General features: G+C 36.6%; 3 protein-coding genes across 7 annotated transcripts; all 3 read right to left on the bottom strand.

Moving 5' to 3' along the window:
- Window positions 1-2352: 2352 nt before the first annotated feature.
- LOC107223952 (50 kDa hatching enzyme-like) lies at window positions 2353-5061 on the bottom strand. Of its 2 annotated transcripts, XM_046731693.1 has the most exons (6): window positions 4682-5061; window positions 4510-4606; window positions 3649-3797; window positions 3122-3433; window positions 2695-2841; window positions 2353-2479 (listed from the first exon to the last, which is right to left on the bottom strand). In XM_046731693.1, the coding sequence occupies exons 1-6, from the start codon at window positions 4793-4795 to the stop codon at window positions 2447-2449; spliced, it is 852 nt and encodes a 283-aa protein (XP_046587649.1). In that variant the 5' UTR covers window positions 4796-5061; the 3' UTR covers window positions 2353-2446. The 2 variants fall into 2 exon arrangements, with proteins under 2 accessions (XP_046587649.1, XP_046587648.1); XM_046731692.1 differs by lacking the exon at window positions 2353-2479 and having other exon boundaries at window positions 2501-2841.
- Window positions 5062-5486: 425 nt separating this feature from the next.
- On the bottom strand, window positions 5487-18466 carry LOC107216555 (SWI/SNF-related matrix-associated actin-dependent regulator of chromatin subfamily A-like protein 1). 3 transcript variants are annotated; one of them, XM_046730437.1, is made up of 13 exons: window positions 18229-18466; window positions 17659-18048; window positions 17066-17181; window positions 16687-16790; window positions 16268-16402; window positions 15979-16156; window positions 13075-13238; window positions 12495-12659; window positions 12271-12432; window positions 12079-12186; window positions 11736-11910; window positions 11248-11611; window positions 5487-6350 (listed from the first exon to the last, which is right to left on the bottom strand). In XM_046730437.1, exons 1-12 carry the CDS (start codon window positions 18233-18235, stop codon window positions 11249-11251), a joined length of 2067 nt encoding a protein of 688 aa, XP_046586393.1. In that variant the 5' UTR covers window positions 18236-18466; the 3' UTR covers window positions 5487-6350; window position 11248. The 3 variants fall into 3 exon arrangements, with proteins under 3 accessions (XP_046586393.1, XP_015509270.1, XP_046586394.1); XM_015653784.2 differs by lacking the exon at window positions 5487-6350 and having other exon boundaries at window positions 11151-11611; XM_046730438.1 differs by lacking the exons at window positions 5487-6350; window positions 17659-18048 and having other exon boundaries at window positions 11151-11611.
- Window positions 6347-9996, bottom strand: LOC107219945 (72 kDa type IV collagenase). 2 transcript variants are annotated; one of them, XR_006902642.1, is made up of 6 exons: window positions 9577-9996; window positions 9406-9502; window positions 8547-8695; window positions 8020-8331; window positions 6695-6841; window positions 6347-6479 (listed from the first exon to the last, which is right to left on the bottom strand). XR_006902642.1 is itself a non-coding variant. In XM_046730444.1 (5 exons), the coding sequence occupies exons 1-5, from the start codon at window positions 9688-9690 to the stop codon at window positions 6809-6811; spliced, it is 705 nt and encodes a 234-aa protein (XP_046586400.1). In that variant the 5' UTR covers window positions 9691-9996; the 3' UTR covers window positions 6347-6808. The 2 variants fall into 2 exon arrangements, 1 of the variants encoding a protein (XP_046586400.1); XM_046730444.1 differs by having other exon boundaries at window positions 6347-6841.
- Window positions 18467-18476: the final 10 nt, after the last annotated feature.

Genomic DNA, 18476 nt, shown 5'->3' on the forward strand with positions numbered 1-18476 from the left:
GTTAAATGTGAGGTGCAAAATCCGCACTTTTATTAATAAATAGGATATTCGAAAAAAGAAAATATTCCATACAGGATTCTTCGGTAAAACAGGAAGGTCTGACAGGCCTTAATTCTGACTTGGGTCATCACCCTGTGCCGTCTTCTCACCCGATTTCTACCCTCGGTGGAAAAGTAGTCTGTGACTTGTGCATAGACGAATGAAAGAATTGTCGAAAGACGAGAGCAGCCGTTTGTCGGATTGAAATTCGGTTGATACGCCTTAGATGCAACTGGGAGACGTAGAAAGGCGGGTATAATGTGCTCACCCATTGCAAGAATGAATAATGCAAGCGATTTCCCGGCAGAGACAAGGTCAAAACGTGGTTGTTGCGAATGCTGAAATCTAGTCGGAAAGATCGTTTGTCGAAAGAGTGTTTTTTTTTTTTTAATGTGGACACAAGTTCCCACTTGAGTTGTTCGAAACCGAACAATCGATTATAACATAATAGCGCCAAAACTACAATGAAACCAATGCCAATTTCAACTTCAGTGCAATTTAGTCGGCTTGCGAATTCCGATGACGCATCAACTCTCCGCTAAATTTCGCTAGCGATATGCAGCAAATCATTCGAAACCGGTTGCCGTCTTTTTATCCTTCTATCTCTTCACGTTGCAGTGCATTGTCTTAAGAGCGCGTTAACCAGCCGGCAAGACGCTTCCATGAATAATTCAAATTCCGAAAACTCTACAACATCAAAATAAATGTGTATACTGTATATACACATTTATTATATACAAGTTTGTCAACTCTCTTCACGGATTTTCCTTGCCAGCGATGCGGTGTTTTAACATTTCCCAAATTGCCGATGAATAAATTCTAGATTTATCGATAATTACTCATGGCCTTGGATTTGGTTCGTTGTACTTTTAAACAGTGCAACGTCTCCAATTAGCTCATGAAAAACTTTTCTAGACCTTTTCTACTTGGTAGGGATAATTTACAATTCATGTTTCAGAGAGTTAATTCTTTAAAGTGCCTACACTATTTAACAAAGAAAACAGTAAAACAATCATCCTGATTACTAAAAAGTAACTTTTTCGTTCAAAAATTTATTTATAATGGTTCAACGTTCCATGCCGCCTACACATATGCAACCGGTTGATCAGTTTGGTTTCAGCAGCTTGCGAAAATGTTGTGCGGCGGCGCCACTGATTAATCTAAGGAATGGCGTCTTTTGGTAACAATTCCAAGTACTATTTTACCCGTATTAAATTATACTAGTATTGAACGTTGGTACGAGATTTAGACAGATTCTGACACTTTCAATATCCATAGGAATTTTACGACCCACGGCGTAGGATGAGCACCCTTTTGAATTGCCGGCCGCCCGCCGTAGACTCTTTTTTGTTTCTTGCTCGGCCGTAAACGCGCGGCTGGTAGTGCAAACGGTGCTCATCGAACACGGTGGGTCGTACAATTCCTGAGGATATCGAACGTGTCAGAATCTAAGTCTCTGTACTTACTCGCTGGTATATACAATCGTGCTAATTGTGTAATTCACATGGAATGCCCACTAAATCAAGAGTATTTCTTGTTCGTGTGACAGCGCTCGATAAAGAAAACATCTGCATTACTCACAGCCTTCAGCCGGTAACGGTGTATTTTTTGTGCATAATATGAATTATACATACCATAGATGGTTATATTCGAATTAAGCGGTTTTTGTAACGGAAATAAAATTCAAGCCAAGTGCTGGAACACAGAACTTATTCGAAACGGTAAATCGAATATGGTTTATGATGAAATTTGCAGCTGTTCATGTCTGTCATATTGAATTGCATGAATTTTTCACACTTACTAGTATTCGGTATACTTTTTTACGCACGTAATTCAATAAGAATCCAGTAAAATTAATAATTCAACTTTGTATTATGTGTCGCGTCAGCTATATTGAATGATGCAATTCTAAGGTTTGCAGCAACGATGTAACGACTTTTGAATTGCCTCAGGCTGCTGACCTTTTGAAATTTTGACTGAACCCTCCTAGTCGTTCTGCGCATTCCTGAAAGAGTCATTCTATTATATTTAAATTGGGTGAGGGCGCGACAGCTGCCCCCCTTCCAATATTCCTTTTTTTCCATTTCGTACGAAGGTATTCTGCGATCAGTCTGCTTCGCACACCTACGTGTCTACGTCTCGTCAGAGAAAGTACAAAGACCACAGGACCGCGTTAAGAATGCCAAAGAAAGGAAATAAAATCGGTTGGTTATGCGTTACGCCCGCAGGGCTGGGCAAGAAAAGAGAAAAGAAGACGAAGACGAAGGGTAAATCAATATGAATGCATGAATAAGTCAATGAATAAAACGAGACCGCAACGATACTTCCAGCCACACCTGTGGATCAGATCAAGGAGAAAAGGTCGACGGGATTTTTTCACGACAGGTTATTGCCGCCTTGCGATTGGTCATCGTAATAACAGCAAATGTTTGTTTATCACCTGGAGAGATTATTTTCAGAAGAGCTTTTGTTTATTGGACTAATTTGGGATTATGCAAGTTTAAAACATTCTTATTATACGAATTTGGATATTTTTTATTTGCACAATCCAATGGCAGTTTGCTATGTGAAAAAATCACTTAATTTTCTGTTTCAAAAGAGTTATCTGCTCTTTGTCGATAGAGACGCGAATTCATTTTGACTAGTTTGACTTACATGAATTTTATTGGTTTCAGACATTGTTTTATTCGATACTGGTGGTAGAGACTCTGTAGTAACTGAAAAAAGGATTCCTTCTCTATGCGAAGCGTCCTGATCCTTCGTGCTATTTTTTGTACCTTCAGTTTTTGTTCCGTAGATTTTCTGTGCGAAAAATAATATCCTGTTATTTTTCACGCATTCTATAGCTAATTGTAAAAATATCGGTGATCATCTATATTAGTTACGTACGGATTTTCTTTTTTATATGTATACATATAGATATCGATTTCAAATCTGAGCTACCTCAAATCGAGCTTAATAGGCCAAAACGTAGCTATAAAAGAAATGTTACAGCTGACCTGATTTTCTTACACAATCCAAAGTATCTAACTACAAATGTCTTTAATGAGACTTTTCAACTTTCTTTATAATAGTGACTCACTTGTATCCCAGTAATGTCATCATTGTCCAACTGGTAATTAGGAGAATATCTCCTGACGACCGGCCACATGGCAGCGGTCTGAAAGTTGCTGTGATCAAGACCGAGGGAATGACCGAACTCATGCACTGCTGTCTGAAAGAGATCGAGACCGGAGTTGTTTCTGATAGTCCAATTTTGAGACAGGTCGAAATGGGCATCCCCAGTGAGTAGACTCGCCGGGAAAAAAGCGTGCGCCGTCATATCCAACGTTCCTCTGAACGGTTTGCAGTTGGATCCGTGATCTCCGCGGTGGAAGCTGATGTCGATGTCGACCTAAATCGCAATAAAATGATAGTCATTGCCCGATATTAGAGTTTAGATTAAATGTTATAGTACCAGCAATTGAATCTACTTGAAGTCGTGCAAATATGCCGATATGGTTTATAGTTTCAGCCTCGGTTTTGATTTGAAACAAAAAGTGAGGGAGTCAAAGAGGAAAAGAAAAATACCTGAGAGTGTTGATATTTTAGGATCTAAAGATTACTTACCTTTCCACTTCCTACTGCGAATTTCAGGTCTGTATAATTTGACCACACAGCAAATGCCCTGGCGATTTCATTATCAACATCCGTTTTATTCAGATTTTCGGGGTAATTGTTTATTCTGTATGTTAAATTTTTGTGCATCCATTTGGTCCCTGAGAAACATTGTATCGTGTGTTATTCGAGAGGTTTTTGTACCGGTCAATGTATTCTAAGGAAATATTGAATCTTCTTGCTTCAGTGACAATTTCAGCTAATCGAATCCCACACTTTCTTCTCATCCTGGGTGATAAAATAGCGTCACACTTTGAAAAATGTTTAGGTTTATGATCGCGTTTGTCTTTCCTCACTTGGAAAATTTCGGATTCGAGTTGTGCCATAATCTCATAGCGAATAAAAATAAGCTGCAACTATATTTACAGCTTTTCCATCAATGTTCCATTACTTCAATGATCACATAAGATTAGCGATTATAAACCCGGAAAATTGTCAAGTGAGTTCACTGTGCAAGAGACGAAAATCGTCCCTGTATAAAATTTCGTAGATATAATAGACTCCGATAGAAAATTCATAAAATACTATTGAAACGCAAAAATTTTTACGAAAATTTTTGCTGTTCTTATTTTAATGTGGTTTTCAGTCTTAATTAACGGGATTTATACTTCATTTCAACCAGGGGTATGAAATATGACTCATGAAATAATCAGTAAAACAGAAATTCTAATGACCCCTTAATCGCATACTTATGACCTTCTGATAAACGACCCTAGTTAGCAGGTTCGCGATTTATCAGTTATTTTCTCTGCGTATTTTTCACCTCGTGACGTAGTCGGTTGCGATAAAATTATAAAATTTGAGAAGCCGTACCTTGAAGAGTATATCTCTTCGATCTCCCTATGGATGTTCGAACTTTGTCGATGAAGATTGGAAAAATAGAAGACTTCAATGGCATCGTGTGGTTCGGCTAAAAAATTCGAAGGAATATTGAAACCTTTGCAACTCTGTTAAAACCTTTCTGTTAGTTTTTCTGATTACTCACTTCTGCTTCATTTTCGAATACAACGGGTGCTGCGTAAGCGTTCAAAGCACAACCAATCAGAGCAAATATTCCAGCGCATCGCAACGAGCCTTGTGACCTTTTCATTCCCGGCATTATTTACAACGTCTGATTTCCTGGTGCAAAACTAAGACTGTACGAAGACGAACTGCCTCAAGTTAATATTGTATCCGCGTTAACAACGAGTAATTTGGATATTTCAAACATTAATTATATTGAATGACCTTACTGTCACAGCAAAGCCATTTTTTTTTTATTCTCGAGTTAAATGTCGCACCAATTCTCTTTCAATTTTATTTTTTGCACTAGACACTGTAAGACATTTCGCTATAGAACTGTGGGCACGTATTTCCCTTGCAATAAAGAAATGTGCTTCTGCGAAAACTAAATTAAAAACAACGCAGATTCACGTTGGATCCAGCTTTATAGATTCACCCCACCACGGCGTCTCCAGAATTATCTTCTCTTGCAGCATTCTACAAATTTCAATTATCCGTTGCGCTTGTCAAGTACACTAATATTCTGCGAAATATGCGTTAATGAAGGAGAGGAAAATACGGGAAAAATGTGTGCACAGGGTCATTGAAAAAGTCAATCCTTATCTAATTCTTTACCGTTTGTAGATTATCACTATAAAACAATATCTAGCGCATATCAAAATGCTTAATAAAACGGTTTTTTCCTCATCTTTGGGTCGCCGAACATAACAGCAAAGGATTCGAGACGAAATTCATATGAATTTTATATATTTTTGATTATAAAAATGATGTATTAACAAAATAAATAAATACAACATATTTTTTACGTTTAAGTTTGTTTGCGTTAGTTTCAAATTTAACAAACCCACGATCGAGCTTAAAAAAACGTTGAATCTCTGTAAAGCTGACAAAATTACACGTGGTTGAATACTACTAATTTCAGATGATCTTAACAATCTGATTATCCTGAAATGAGTTAACGATCGTACTCGATGTAATTTAGTTTGAAACAGCATGGAGTTGAATCGAACGATCAGCCGATCCAGCTTTTTGGGTAAATTTATGAATTATCAAAGCACAGAACACATTGTACAAACCGTTAAAGTCTATATTTTGTGAGATCGAGTCGATGTCCAGCAAAATTAGCGGTAAAATTCGACATTCGTGATTAAATACGACAACCATTTATTAATTAGTATATTCACCTCTAAAATGATGTTTTTTGAAACTTTTGTCGAATTTTTATATAAATTTTTTTCAATACTAATATAAATATTTTTATTTTTTTTTTTAATTTTGTTTACTCACCCAATAACAGATGATACCTATTTATTCGCGAAAGCATCATATGAAAAATTCTTTATATCATGTTTCTCTGAAATACAACAAGACATCAGTAAGTTGAAATGATCATTACTTGGAAATTGTGCGTGATATCAATGCTTGTTGCTTTTCCGTTCAGACTTAAGAAACATGATACTAACTGGCAGTCTTATTTGCGCAAAAATGAGGCGAGTCGTTAGGGAGATAAGTTAATCGGATTGATACTTTAAAAAACACTCCGTGTAAGATATTGCGATATTTCGTTTTTTTTAATCGGTATGAAAATCAAGTATCAATCTCACAAATACGTAGTTTTTATACAAAATTAATGTAACTAAAATTTGATATATCTCGCAACGATACTTCCAGCCACACCTGTGGATCAGATCAAGGAGAAAAGGTCGACGGGATTTTTTCACTACAGGTTATTGCCGCCTTGCGATTGGTCATCGTAATAACAGCAAATGTTTGTTTATCACCTGGAGAGATTATTGTCAGAAGAGCTTTTGTTTATTGGACTAATTTGGGATTATGCAAGTTTAAAACATTCTTATTATACGAATTTGGATATTTTTTATTTGCACAATCCAATGGCAGTTTGCTATGTGAAAAAATCACTTAATTTTCTGTTTCAAAAGAGTTATCGGCTCTTTGTCGATAGAGACGCGAATTCATTTTGACTAGTTTAACTTACATGAATTTTATTGGTTTCAGACATTGTTTTATTCGATACTGGTGGTGGAGACTCTGTAGTAACTGAAAAAAGGATTCCTTCTCTATGTGAAGCGTCCTGATCCTTCGTGCTATTTTATGTACCTTCAGTTTTTGTTCCGTAGATTTTCTGTGCGAAAAATAATATCCTGTTATTTTTCACGCATTCTATAGCTAATTGTAAAAATATCGGGGATCATCTATATTAGTTGCGTACGTATCTTCTTTTTTATATGTATACATATAGATATAGATTTCAAATCTGAGCTACCTCAAATCGAGCTTAAGGGATCGTCTCAGTGTGAAATTTTCAAAAAATTGTTTGTTTTTTTTTGCATTATCGTATAGTATACACTGTTCTAAACATTCTCTCAAATTTTTAAATCGAAATTCAAATTATTACGGTCGCTACAGCGTTTCTTGTAGAAAGGGAACGGTTTTTCTACCTGCGCGTGTACTAAGGTGCTTAGGTTCTATAACCTTGCAGAATAAACTGTCCAAGCATTTCAGTTCGTTTTTGACATCCACCACGGATAGACGTACGAGAGAAACCCACCAGAAAAAAATCAAGACCTGGCATCGCCGATTGATCGTAAGTAAACGATTTATATAAACTTTTCCAACTTCAATCTTTAAACGCGTTTTTCTCAGAATGGTGTTTTTCAAAACGGTTTCCACTCTCAAAGGAAGAGTTTTAAAGATATCTAGTTCCAATTTCGGGAGAACATTTTAAACGTCATTCTTTATCGCGCTATGGAAGCTTTTTTTTTTTTTTGAAAACTTCCTATTTTTTTTACGAAAAACTGTCGAAAAAAAGGGCCACATTCGACACTTTTTGTTCAAACCGCCGCCATTTTGTCAAATTTGAAAAAAAAAAAACCCCTCCATAGCGCGATAGCGACTTTCCTATAGATCAATAATCTTTTTGAAATTTTTTTTTCAGATCAAAATTGCGGCCGTCATCGTGGAAACCGTGCAGCACCTTTTTTTTTCACGTGAAATTACAACAATTTATACAACAATGATGCACTCAATAAATAAACTTTAAAAAAATCATTTTGTGTTCTTCACAAACGTATTTATTTATAAAAAAAAAACCGGACCGATTAGTTTATTTGAACATTAAAAAAAAAATTCGCGAAAATCAGTGATTTTTCGGAGGGTCACACTGAGACGATCCCTTAATAGGCCAAAACGTCGCTATAAAAGAAATGTTACAGCTGACCTGATTTTCCTACACAATCCAAAGTATCTAACTACAAATGTCTTTAATGAGACTTTTCAACTTTCTTTATAATAGTGACTCACTTGTATCCCAGTAATGTCATCATTGTCCAACTGGTAATTAGGAGAGTAACTCCTGATGACCGGCCACATGGCAGCGGTCTGAAAGTTGCTGTGATCAAGACCGAGGGAATGACCGAACTCATGCACTGCTGTCTGAAAGAGATCGATACCGGAGTTGTTTCTGATAGTCCAATTTCGAGACAGGTCGAAATGGGCATCCCCAGTGAATCGAGTCCCCGGGTAAAAAGCGTGCGCCGTCATTTTCGACGTTCCACTGAACGGTTCGCAGTTGGATCCGTGATCTCCGCGGTGGAAGCTGATGTCGATGTCGACCTAAATCGCAATAAAATGATAGTCATTGCCCGATATTAGAGTTTAGATTAAATGTTATAGTACCAGCAATTGAATCTACTTGAAGTCGTGCAAATATGCCGATATGGTTTATAGTTTCAGCCTCGGTTTTGATTTGAAACAAAAAGTGAGGGAGTCAAAGAGGAAAAGAAAAATACCTGAGAGTGTTGATATTTTAGGATCTAAAGATTACTTACCTTTCCACTTCCTACTGCGAATTTCAGGTCTGTATAATTTGACCACACAGCAAATGCCCTGGCGATTTCATTATCAACATCCGTTTTATTCAGATTTTCGGGGTAATTGTTTATTCTGTATGTTAAATTTTTGTGCATCCATTTGGTCCCTGAGAAACATTGTATCGTGTGTTATTGAGAGGTTTTTGTACCGGTCAATGTATTCTAAGGAAATATTGAATTTTCTTGCTTCAGTGACAATTTCAGCTAATCGAATCCCACACTTTCTTCTCATCCTGGGTGATAAAATAGCGTCACACTTTGAAAAATGTTTAGGATTATGATCGCGTTTGTCTTACCTCACTTGGAAAATTTCGGATTCGAGTTGTGCCATAATCTCATAGCGAATAAAAATAAGCTGCAACTATATTTACAGCTTTTCCATCAATGTTCCAATACTTCAATAATCACACAAGATTAGCGATTATAAACCCGGAAAATTGTCAAGTGAGTTCGCTGTGCAAGAGACGAAAATCGTCCCTGTATAAAATTTCGTAGATATAATAGACTCCGATAGAAAATTCATAAAATACTATTGAAACGCAAAAATTTTTACGAAAATTTTTGCTGTTTTATTTTAATGTGGGTTTCAGTCTTAATTAACGGGATTTATACTTCATTTCAACCAGGGGTATGAAATATGACTCATGAAATAATCAGTAAAACAGAAATTCTAATGACCCCTTAATCGCATACTTATGACTTTTTGATAAACGACCCTAGTTAGCAGGTTCGCGATTTATCACTTATTTTCTCTGCGTATTTTTCACCTCGTGACGTAGTCGGTTGCGATAAAATTATAAAATTTGAGAAGCCGTACCTTGAAGAGTATATCTCTTCGATCTCCCTATGGATGTTCGAACTTTGTCGATGAAGATTGGAAAAATAGAAGACTTCAATGGCATCGTGTGGTTCGGCTGTAAATTCGAAGGAATATTGAGACCTTTGCAACACTGTTAAAACCTTTCTGTTAGTTTTTCTGATTACTCACTTCTGCTTCATTTTCGAATACAACGGGTGCTGCGTAAGCGTTCAAAGCACAACCAATCAGAGCAAATATTCCAGCGCATCGCAACGAGCCTTGTGACCTTTTCATTCCCGGCATTATTTACAACGTCTGATTTCCTGGTGCAGAACTAAGACTGTACGAAGACGAACTGCCTCAAGTTAATATTGTATCCGCGTTAACAACGAGTAATTTGGATATTTCAAACATTAATTATATTGAATGACCTTACTGTCACAGCAAAGCCGTTTTTTTTTTTTATTCTCGAGTTAAATGTCGCACCAATTCTCTTTCAATTTTATTTTTTGCACTAGACACTGTGAGACATGTCGCTATAGAACTGTAGGCACGTATTTCCCTCGCAATAAAGAAATGTGCTTCTGCGAAAACTAAATTAAAAACAACGCAGGTTCACGTTGGATCCAGCTTTATAGATTCACCCCACCACGGCGTCTCCAGAATTATCTTCTCTTGCAGCATTCTACAAATTTCAATTATCCGTTGCGCTTGTCAAGTACACTAATATTCTGCGAAATACGCGTCAATGAAGGAGAGGAGAATACGGAAAAAATTTGTGCACAGGGTCATTGAAAAAGTCAATCTTTATCTAATTCTTTACCGTTTGTAGATTATCACTATAAAACAATATCTAGCGCATATCAAAATGCTTAATAAAACGGTTTTTTCCTCATCTTTGGGTCGCCGAACATAACAGCAAAGGATTCGAGACGAAATTCATATGAATTTTATATATTTTTGTTTATAAAAATTATGTATTAACAAAATAAATAAATACAACATATTTTTTACGTTTAAGTTTGTTTGCGTTAGTTTCAAATTTAACAAACCCACGATCGAGCTTAAAAAAACGTTGAATCTCTGTAAAGTTGACGAAATTACACGTGGTTGAATACTACTAATTTCAGATGATCTTAACAATCTTATTATCCTGAAATGAGTTAACGATCGTACTCGATGTAATTTAGTTTGAAACAGCATGGAGTTGAATCGAACGATCAGCCGATCCAGCTTTTTGGGTAAATTTATGAATTATCAAAGCACAGAACACATTGTACAAACCGTTAAAGTCTATATTTTGTGAGATCGAGTCGATGTCCAGCAAAATTAGCGGTAAAATTCGACATTCGTGATTAAATACGACAACCATTTATTAATTAGTATATTCACCTCTAAAATGATGTTTTTTGAAACTTTTGTCGAATTTTTATATAAATTTTTTTCAATACTAATATAAATATTTTCATTTTTTTTTTTAATTTTGTTTACTCACCCAATAACAGATGATACCTATTTATTCGCGAAAGCATCATATGAAAAATTCTTTATATCATGTTTCTCTGAAATACAACAAGACATCAGTAAGTTGAAATGATCATTACTTGGAAATTGTGCGTGATATCAATGCTTGTTGCTTTTCCGTTCAGACTTAAGAAACATGATACTAACTGGCAGTCTTATTTGCGCAAAAATGAGGCAAGTCGTTAGGGAGATAAGTTAATCGGATTGATACTTTAAAAAACACTCCGTGTAAGATATTGCGATATTTCGTTTTTTTTAATCGGTATGAAAATCAAGTATCAATCTCACAAATACGTAGTTTTTATACAAAATTAATGTAACTAAAATTTGATATATCTCAACAATCCTCATCGAGTCCGTCTAAATTAAGCGTGATCAGCGCATCGTCATCTTCTTCGAGTAACTGATGAACATCTTCAATTTTCTCGCGATGTGCTGCGGAATCCTGTTGAACACTTGCTTTTGCGAAGAACGAGTGCAAGTTTGACTGATTGGACGGAGTTTCGTTACCTCGTTTGGCCTCAGTCGATTTTTCCACCGCAAAATTCTGCCCAAGCCCAGCTTTATTCAGAACATTGAGTTTCGTTTGCATCAATTTCCACAAATGGTCATCAGCCGTGTTTTTAGCGATAAGAAATTGGATCAGCACGCTTCCTTGTTGACCGATTCTGTGCACTCTATCTTCGGCTTGGCACAAAATCTACAAATTTTCACAAAAAGTTACAGTCGTCATTTAGCTAATAGAAACAATAGTGCAACAGTATTTTCACCGCTTTATTTCGGAACTTAGAATTAACCAGTAGATACATGAATGAAATAATTACTCCGGGATTCCAATACAGTTCGGCAAACACAACGCGCTGCGCGGCAGTCAAAGTGATGCCTGTGCTTGCCGCTGTTATAGAAAGAACAGCAACCAAACAGTCGTCTTGTTCTTGGAACATGTCGCATCGCACTTTTCGCTCCTCGGATTTTGTTGATCCGTCGATTCTAATATAGCTAAAGTTTTTTTTCGGAAACAGATAATAGTGCACAATTTCAACATACACCTCATACGCATATAGAACCTCGCTTCAAATTTATCAATTACCCACCGTATACCATAGAAATGAAATGATCAGTGAAGAAACAATTGTCTAAAAAAATAAACGCGGTGCTTCAATTTACCTAACATTTTTCGATGAGATGGTCTTGCATATTTCATTAAGTACCGTCAAATGGTGAGCGAATATCAAAAACTTCGTATCACTTTCCAGCAAGTCATTGACGTAATTGCTAGAAAAATGCAATGATGAAAAATTGCAGGGTAAAATTACATTTTTGAAAAGAAATAAATTCTCTCGCATTCAATTCAATTACCATATCGCTTTTGTTTTCACCTCAGCCGTTTCTCTATAATGCTGCAGTAACGCGGTGTTTCCTTCGGAGTTCCTAAAACTTTCGCGTTGTACGGCCTCGGCGATTTTCTTCATTTTTTGTGTTTCTGTTTTAATCAACTTTGGATCCAAAATTACAACTTCTCTGGAATTGCAAAAACGATCTGATAGATCAAAAAACATTGCAGGGTACGTAACGCAACTTACCGTATTTTGGACGGCAACTGGGTCAGTACTTCAGATTTTATACGTCTAATTAGACAACAGCGGTTCAATAGTAGCTGCAGCTCTTGCATGTTTGAAGAACCCCCGTATTCCCAGCCAAATTTGCCGAAAGTGCCAGCACAATATCTAATGCCGAATTCGTGAAATCTGAACAAGGAGATAACGGTTTAACGGTTGTATTGGTATTCTTAATCAGGGTTCACAGATTAAGCTAACATGTCGATGAAAGTGGCAATCAGTTGACCCAACATTTTAATCAATTTTCCGAATAACAACGCCCGAAGAACAATGTGTAGGCTGTTGAATTCTAATTCAGTGACACTGACAATCATTCGGTGCAGAATGAAAAATGTAATGAAAAAACACTTTTATAAATACATACGATTCGGTTGATCATACAGTAATTTACCGCCAACAAATGGCGTCTTTTAAATTTAAAGATAACAATTCGAATTAGAAACTTTCAGTACACCTCGATAAAAAAAATATCTGAATAACTTGTGCGCGCAATAATATACATGATTGCTCTGCGACAAAATAATCAAAAAGACTTCCAACACACCCAAGAAATTTCTGCATAACAAGGTTGATTTGAAAATACAATTCCTTAGGGCGTGAAAGGGCTGGTGTACCGCTAAGCAACACAACTCTTCGCGCTTGAGAAGCTACGACAGATGCGGCCACTGAACGTGCAGATTTTGGACTCTTCAAGAAATGAGATTCATCCTGTACAAACAAATCGTATCATATTTAATCATACTTGGCGATTGTAATAGTAGTGATGGTAGTAGCAGTAGTAGTAGGAGTGAAAGTAGTAAGAGTGGAAGTAACAGCGTAGTAAAAGTACCAATAGTAGTGGATTTCCCCATTTAAAATACACGTCTTTCGGACACATTCTCAGCATATATTTTTTTGTAAGAGTAATAATTTTCAAAAAAATCTGCAACTGCGAGGTTTTAGTGGGCATTAGTGCTGCTATCTGAAAACAAATTGACATTATCGTACCATGCAATATCGCCGAATCGCACACCCTCGAAGTTTGACTTTTTTCATTTAGAGGAAATGCAATTTGTCGAAATTACCAGGTATGATAATGTCAATTTTTTCTCAGATAGTTTAATATATATTATAGTATATTATACACTGAGAATGTGTCCGAAATAGGTGTATTTTAAATGGGGAAACCCTCCCTCTTACATGCACGGGTTAGAGTTGTGATGAAAATCTAAAAAAATCTGAGAATTGTTTTTGAATTCTTTAAAGTTGATTTAGGGGGCGGTCCGGAAAAAATTCGTCAGGATTTTAAATAAGTACCACCTTAGTAGACCCATACACACAGAAACTAGTGGATGCCACTTAGTTGCGAAACACCCGATTTTGAATTAGTAATAAGCAATCACAGAAAGCGGACTACACGCATGTACACCACGTAAAAAATCTAGATTACGAGTGACTGGGAAGAAGGATTACGTTGCAGGGGCTAAGCCATGAAAACTGGCGCCTATCAGAAGTGAATGAGCAGGTTCCGAGATATCGGTACCATGCAACGGCCACAGTGGTGGAAGATTGGTGTAGCATCTAACATGACAAGCAATGTTACCAATGGTGCCCAGGTAGATGAGGGAATGGAGATCATCCTGGTAAACAGGATCAAAGAGTTCGGGGCTGATTGCGAATAAGAAGAGGCATGATACGGTTCTGCAGAATAAAAAAACGCAGAAAGAGATCGAGGAGAGTCTCGAGAAAGTGGAACAGGCTTTGGAACTACAGGCAGTAATGATTAACGCAGATTGCAACAGACTCGCGGTAAGCGCTCAGACATGAACAAACACTCCAAAGAGGAAAAGGGAACAGTGTGGAACACTTAGTCCAATACAGCACAGTCGATCAACGAAGAAGAATAAATATGAGACAACCAGCAGAACTGGTTGGAAGCTTAAAAAAGACCCACAAAAGGCGGAGCTATCGAAACAATGGCCAAAGACAGACAACAGGGTGCAACGTGTGGATCTGCCACGAAAGACGTTTTACAATTAAACGAGTATCAGGTCTCTGAACCATGAAATCTTCTGAAACTTCTAGGATCCTTTCCTTGGCTTCAAGTACGGTTGATTGTATAAGCGGTCCGATGGGCGAGAGCAATAGTGAACTAATTACGAATTTTGGACAACTTCATCTATGGTATTCTAAATTGAGCAAAAACAGGCAGATTCTGTGAAACTGCACACAAGGAGCTTCATATTTAGGAAAATGGAAGACCCTATAAATAATTTCAGCAGAACTCATAATCCGAAAGATTGATACTTTCCTTGCTATTCACCAAGCCTTGATGTCAAGAACGTGTTCAACGCATCAAGGTGGGCTGACATACTACAAGCGCTCGAGAACTTCAAGGTACTGGCTCACCTAAAAAGAGTTATGAACTACTCTCTGTGTCATAGAAAACGTCAACACCATTGATCCTTAGCGAACTGTCAAAGTTAAGGCATTATCTACGACGATCTACTCAGATGGCTACAACCACCAGAAGGTGCCAAGGTCTTTGGATATGTTGACGATACAGTGGCCGGGATCACGGCCAGAACACCAGTCCAAGCCCATAGTGACTGGCTATTCGAATGTGAACTGGAACTCGTTTCATTTAAGATCTGAAGCGATGGATATAACGAGGCAGAGAACCTTTAACTAACTACTTAACGTTGAAATTGTAGGATAAACCAACAAGGCAAAGAAGGTGATTTAAACCTGGGTGTTATAATCGACAAGATGCACAGGTTTCGCAATGCACATTAAAAGAGGCACAAGCAAAACTGCCCACTTGGTGGCAGCATCATGAAAATTAATGCCCAAGACATCAGGCGCCAGGACTAGGAAAGAAATGATTCTGACAGGTGTTTGTCACTCATTTCTGCTTCATCGAGTGAAAATCTAGGCGGATGAGTTGGAAATTAAAAGGTATATAGCAAGAGGGTTGTTCTTTGAGGAAAAGAGTGAAAACGGATTGAACAAAAGAGAAATTAAAGCAACAGCTTGAAGGTCAAAGAACAAGAAAGAGCATCCTTAGGAAGTAGGAAACGAATTGCCAAAGTGACGCGAATGGCCGAAAGACGCACAGAGCAATAGCTGATGTGCATCCATGGATTAGCCTATCAAAAATATGGAGATATGAAGATTTGAATTGTTCCCAAAAATTTCAAGAACAATCAGACAGATGAAGACTTGGAATTTAGATTGTCAATAGAAAATGAAGTTCCAAATGAACACTAGTTCCTTTCAGAAAATTTCTAGAGTTTCTCTAAATCTCTTAGACATCATTTGAATATATGAAACTTTACCAGAAATAATATAATATTTTGTTCACAATTCATTGAAAAAATGGTATACTTCTGAGCAATTTCCAAGAATTATTTCTAATGGGGTACTGTTAGCGAGTAATCTTTGTACTGCCAAAACACAAAATACTTACGAATATAACTGCGCCGAACACATGTCTTTCGAGTGAGCTAATCGTCCGCTTCAGGATATCGTAAGACATTATGACGATTTTAGCATCGCCGACAGTGTCTTTAGCGGTTGTATAATGATGCACGTAATGTGTCGGCACAGAAGGTAAGAACGTATAAATAGCTTCTGACCATTGATACCTGAAATTCGAAAAAATCTTACACTGCAATTTTACAATTGAGAACTACGTAACGAGAGTAACTACGTCAGCTATGAGTATTTTCTGCTCTCAATCTGTTATTGCTAATTACCTAACAGACGATGGGCTGACGATGAGAAGCGGCCAATCATTTCTATAATAATGAACAATTCCTAATGCTTGTATCGTTTTACCGAGTCCCATCTCATCTGCGATAATGCAGCGACCATTTTTCAAAATCCCATAACTGCAATAAAAAAAATATCTCAACGTGTTTTTAGCACTGTCACGCAACTTAAGTATTGTTTTTGCACTAGTAACACTCAGGGATACGAGCCATTCTATTGAATCTGCAATTACAATGCATCTTATTAGAAGAAAATGTAACACATTAACTAATCACATTTTATATGTAACTAAATCGATCCAAAATTAGTTTATCAATAGTAAAATAGTGATGCTTCTGTAATTTTTTTTAATGCTGGCTCGAATCCCTGGTAATATGTTATGCTGTTTTTGACTAATCATTACCAAACACCTTCTCGTTGAAACGGCATCAAACTTTCCACCAATTTTTTATCAATACTTGTCAAATCTACGGAATTGTAATCGGTGTTTACTTCTTTTTTGAATACCTGGAAAATGAGTTTTCAGTAAATCGTAGCACTGTTGTTCTTCTGACGTATCTACATTTCTAGCACAATGAATTATTCAAAGGAATTTATATAAGTGTGACATATGGCGCATTTTGTTTAATTTTCAACTGTGTTGTGAAATATGAAGAGAATAATTGTTACTGTCATATTTTCATTGCTCAAAAGTGTTTCATCAAAATGGACTGATCCTATTTTCTTACAATGAACATTTTCATAATTTAGGGAGTCATTTGTTGTTTCGATTATACTCATACCTGAAGTATGCTGGGTGGCAAGTTCTCGATAGATACTCTAGGTTTTAACTGAGATAATTTTTTTACGAGATCGTTGTAATCCTTCACGTGAAAATCCCAAGTTTTGGTTTTTAAATCTGTAATAATTTTTGTTTTCCATTTAGAATGTTCTATGTCCAAAACTAGTAAACATTCTTTCCAACTCGGGTAAAACAATAATTCCAACTATTTTTGTACATATTTTGAAAATTTTTACAAACTGTCATGATTTCTCAGTATATTCTGATTACTTTGATGTCATTTGAATACTTAAATATATGCACACAACGTAAAGCTACATGGTAATAAAATCATTTTGCAGTGAATCAACGCAGTAGAAAAGTGTCATCAAACATTTCAGTGATGTTATTTATTCTTGCTAATAAAGGTTCTGGATTTAGAATATTTTTAAAACAAAACAGATAGAACAAAGAAGAAATGGTGTTCCTTGGATTGCTCAATTAAATGCCAAGACTTTTGTCTCAACATTTTTTGCAATGGATATACATGAGATTCTCTTCTACTTATCTGAGCAATGTTCAATGTAAGTGAAGTTTGCCATTGAATGTAATTACCGTAAGATCTACTCGGAATAGTTTTGAAAATGCTGATGATTTGTTCTTGAAATTCTGAGATTATGACAGAAAATCTTTCGTCACTGATCATGACGAACTTAATCTGAATTGTGGAAGATTTGGATGAAAAGTTTTGTGGATCTTTGCTCTTGAGAGGATTGTATCGATGGTTCTGCCGGCTTGGCGAATGCATGACGAAGGAATTCCCTGATCTTTGTTCCCTACATGGGGAAACTGTTGAGACATTTCCTGAACTCCCATTATTAATTGACAGGAAATTGAGATTCGACGAATTTCCCTGACTACCTGTTAACTTTCGAGACAGCTCTTTACGACACAAAGCTGATAATCTTTTGCGCTCTATTTCGTCTTCTGAGTATTTCGCATTGTCTGAAAAAGAAATAGATTTGAGAACCTTTTCAGAAATGATTTTCTCCAGAATGTTGATTTTAAAGTTGTGAAAGTTCTCAATTTCCGAAACTATTGTGTCTATTATAGTAATTTTTTGCAAGATAGTTGTTGCAGGTGAATTGGTAGGTTATGTTATGCTGAATTTAGAGGAATACTTACTTGCCATGATTACCAAAGTTCAGCAAACAGAACGATCAACAAGTTCACAGTTCGGACATTCTGGGCTTACGGTTAGACAGTGTGAAAAAAAATAGTTATCAATCCGATTACTCTGACACAGAGTTAAAGACATCACGAAATTTCGCGCGTTTCTCCTTTAAACTCTGGTTGATGACATTCAAATTTTTGTTGGCAACACTGACAGAATTTTACATCCCTCACTTTGCTGGGCTGTTCACACTGTCACC

Source organism: Neodiprion lecontei, chromosome 2 (genome assembly GCF_021901455.1).
Source record: "Neodiprion lecontei isolate iyNeoLeco1 chromosome 2, iyNeoLeco1.1, whole genome shotgun sequence".
NCBI lineage: Eukaryota > Metazoa > Arthropoda > Insecta > Hymenoptera > Diprionidae > Neodiprion > Neodiprion lecontei.

Bases quoted from the DNA above. Each gene is read 5' to 3' on its own strand.
- LOC107223952 (XM_046731692.1), bottom strand. From the start codon at position 4,795: ATGCCGGGAATGAAAAGGTCACAAGGCTCGTTGCGATGCGCTGGAATA. The intron at 4,607-4,681 runs GTGAGTAATCAG...CGAATTTTTTAG, and splicing joins TATTCGAAAATGAAGCAGAA to CCGAACCACACGATGCCATT. The intron at 3,434-3,648 runs GTAAGTAATCTT...ATTGCGATTTAG, and splicing joins TCGCAGTAGGAAGTGGAAAG to GTCGACATCGACATCAGCTT.
- LOC107219945 (XM_046730444.1), bottom strand. From the start codon at position 9,690: ATGCCGGGAATGAAAAGGTCACAAGGCTCGTTGCGATGCGCTGGAATA. The intron at 8,696-9,405 runs GTACGGCTTCTC...AATGTTTCTCAG, and splicing joins GAAGAGATATACTCTTCAAG to GGACCAAATGGATGCACAAA. The intron at 8,332-8,546 runs GTAAGTAATCTT...ATTGCGATTTAG, and splicing joins TCGCAGTAGGAAGTGGAAAG to GTCGACATCGACATCAGCTT.
- LOC107216555 (XM_046730437.1), bottom strand. The intron at 16,157-16,267 runs GTAATTAGCAAT...TTCGAATTTCAG, and splicing joins GTCAGCCCATCGTCTGTTAG to GTATCAATGGTCAGAAGCTA. The intron at 11,911-12,078 runs GTAAATTGAAGC...AAAAAACTTTAG, and splicing joins ATCTCATCGAAAAATGTTAG to CTATATTAGAATCGACGGAT.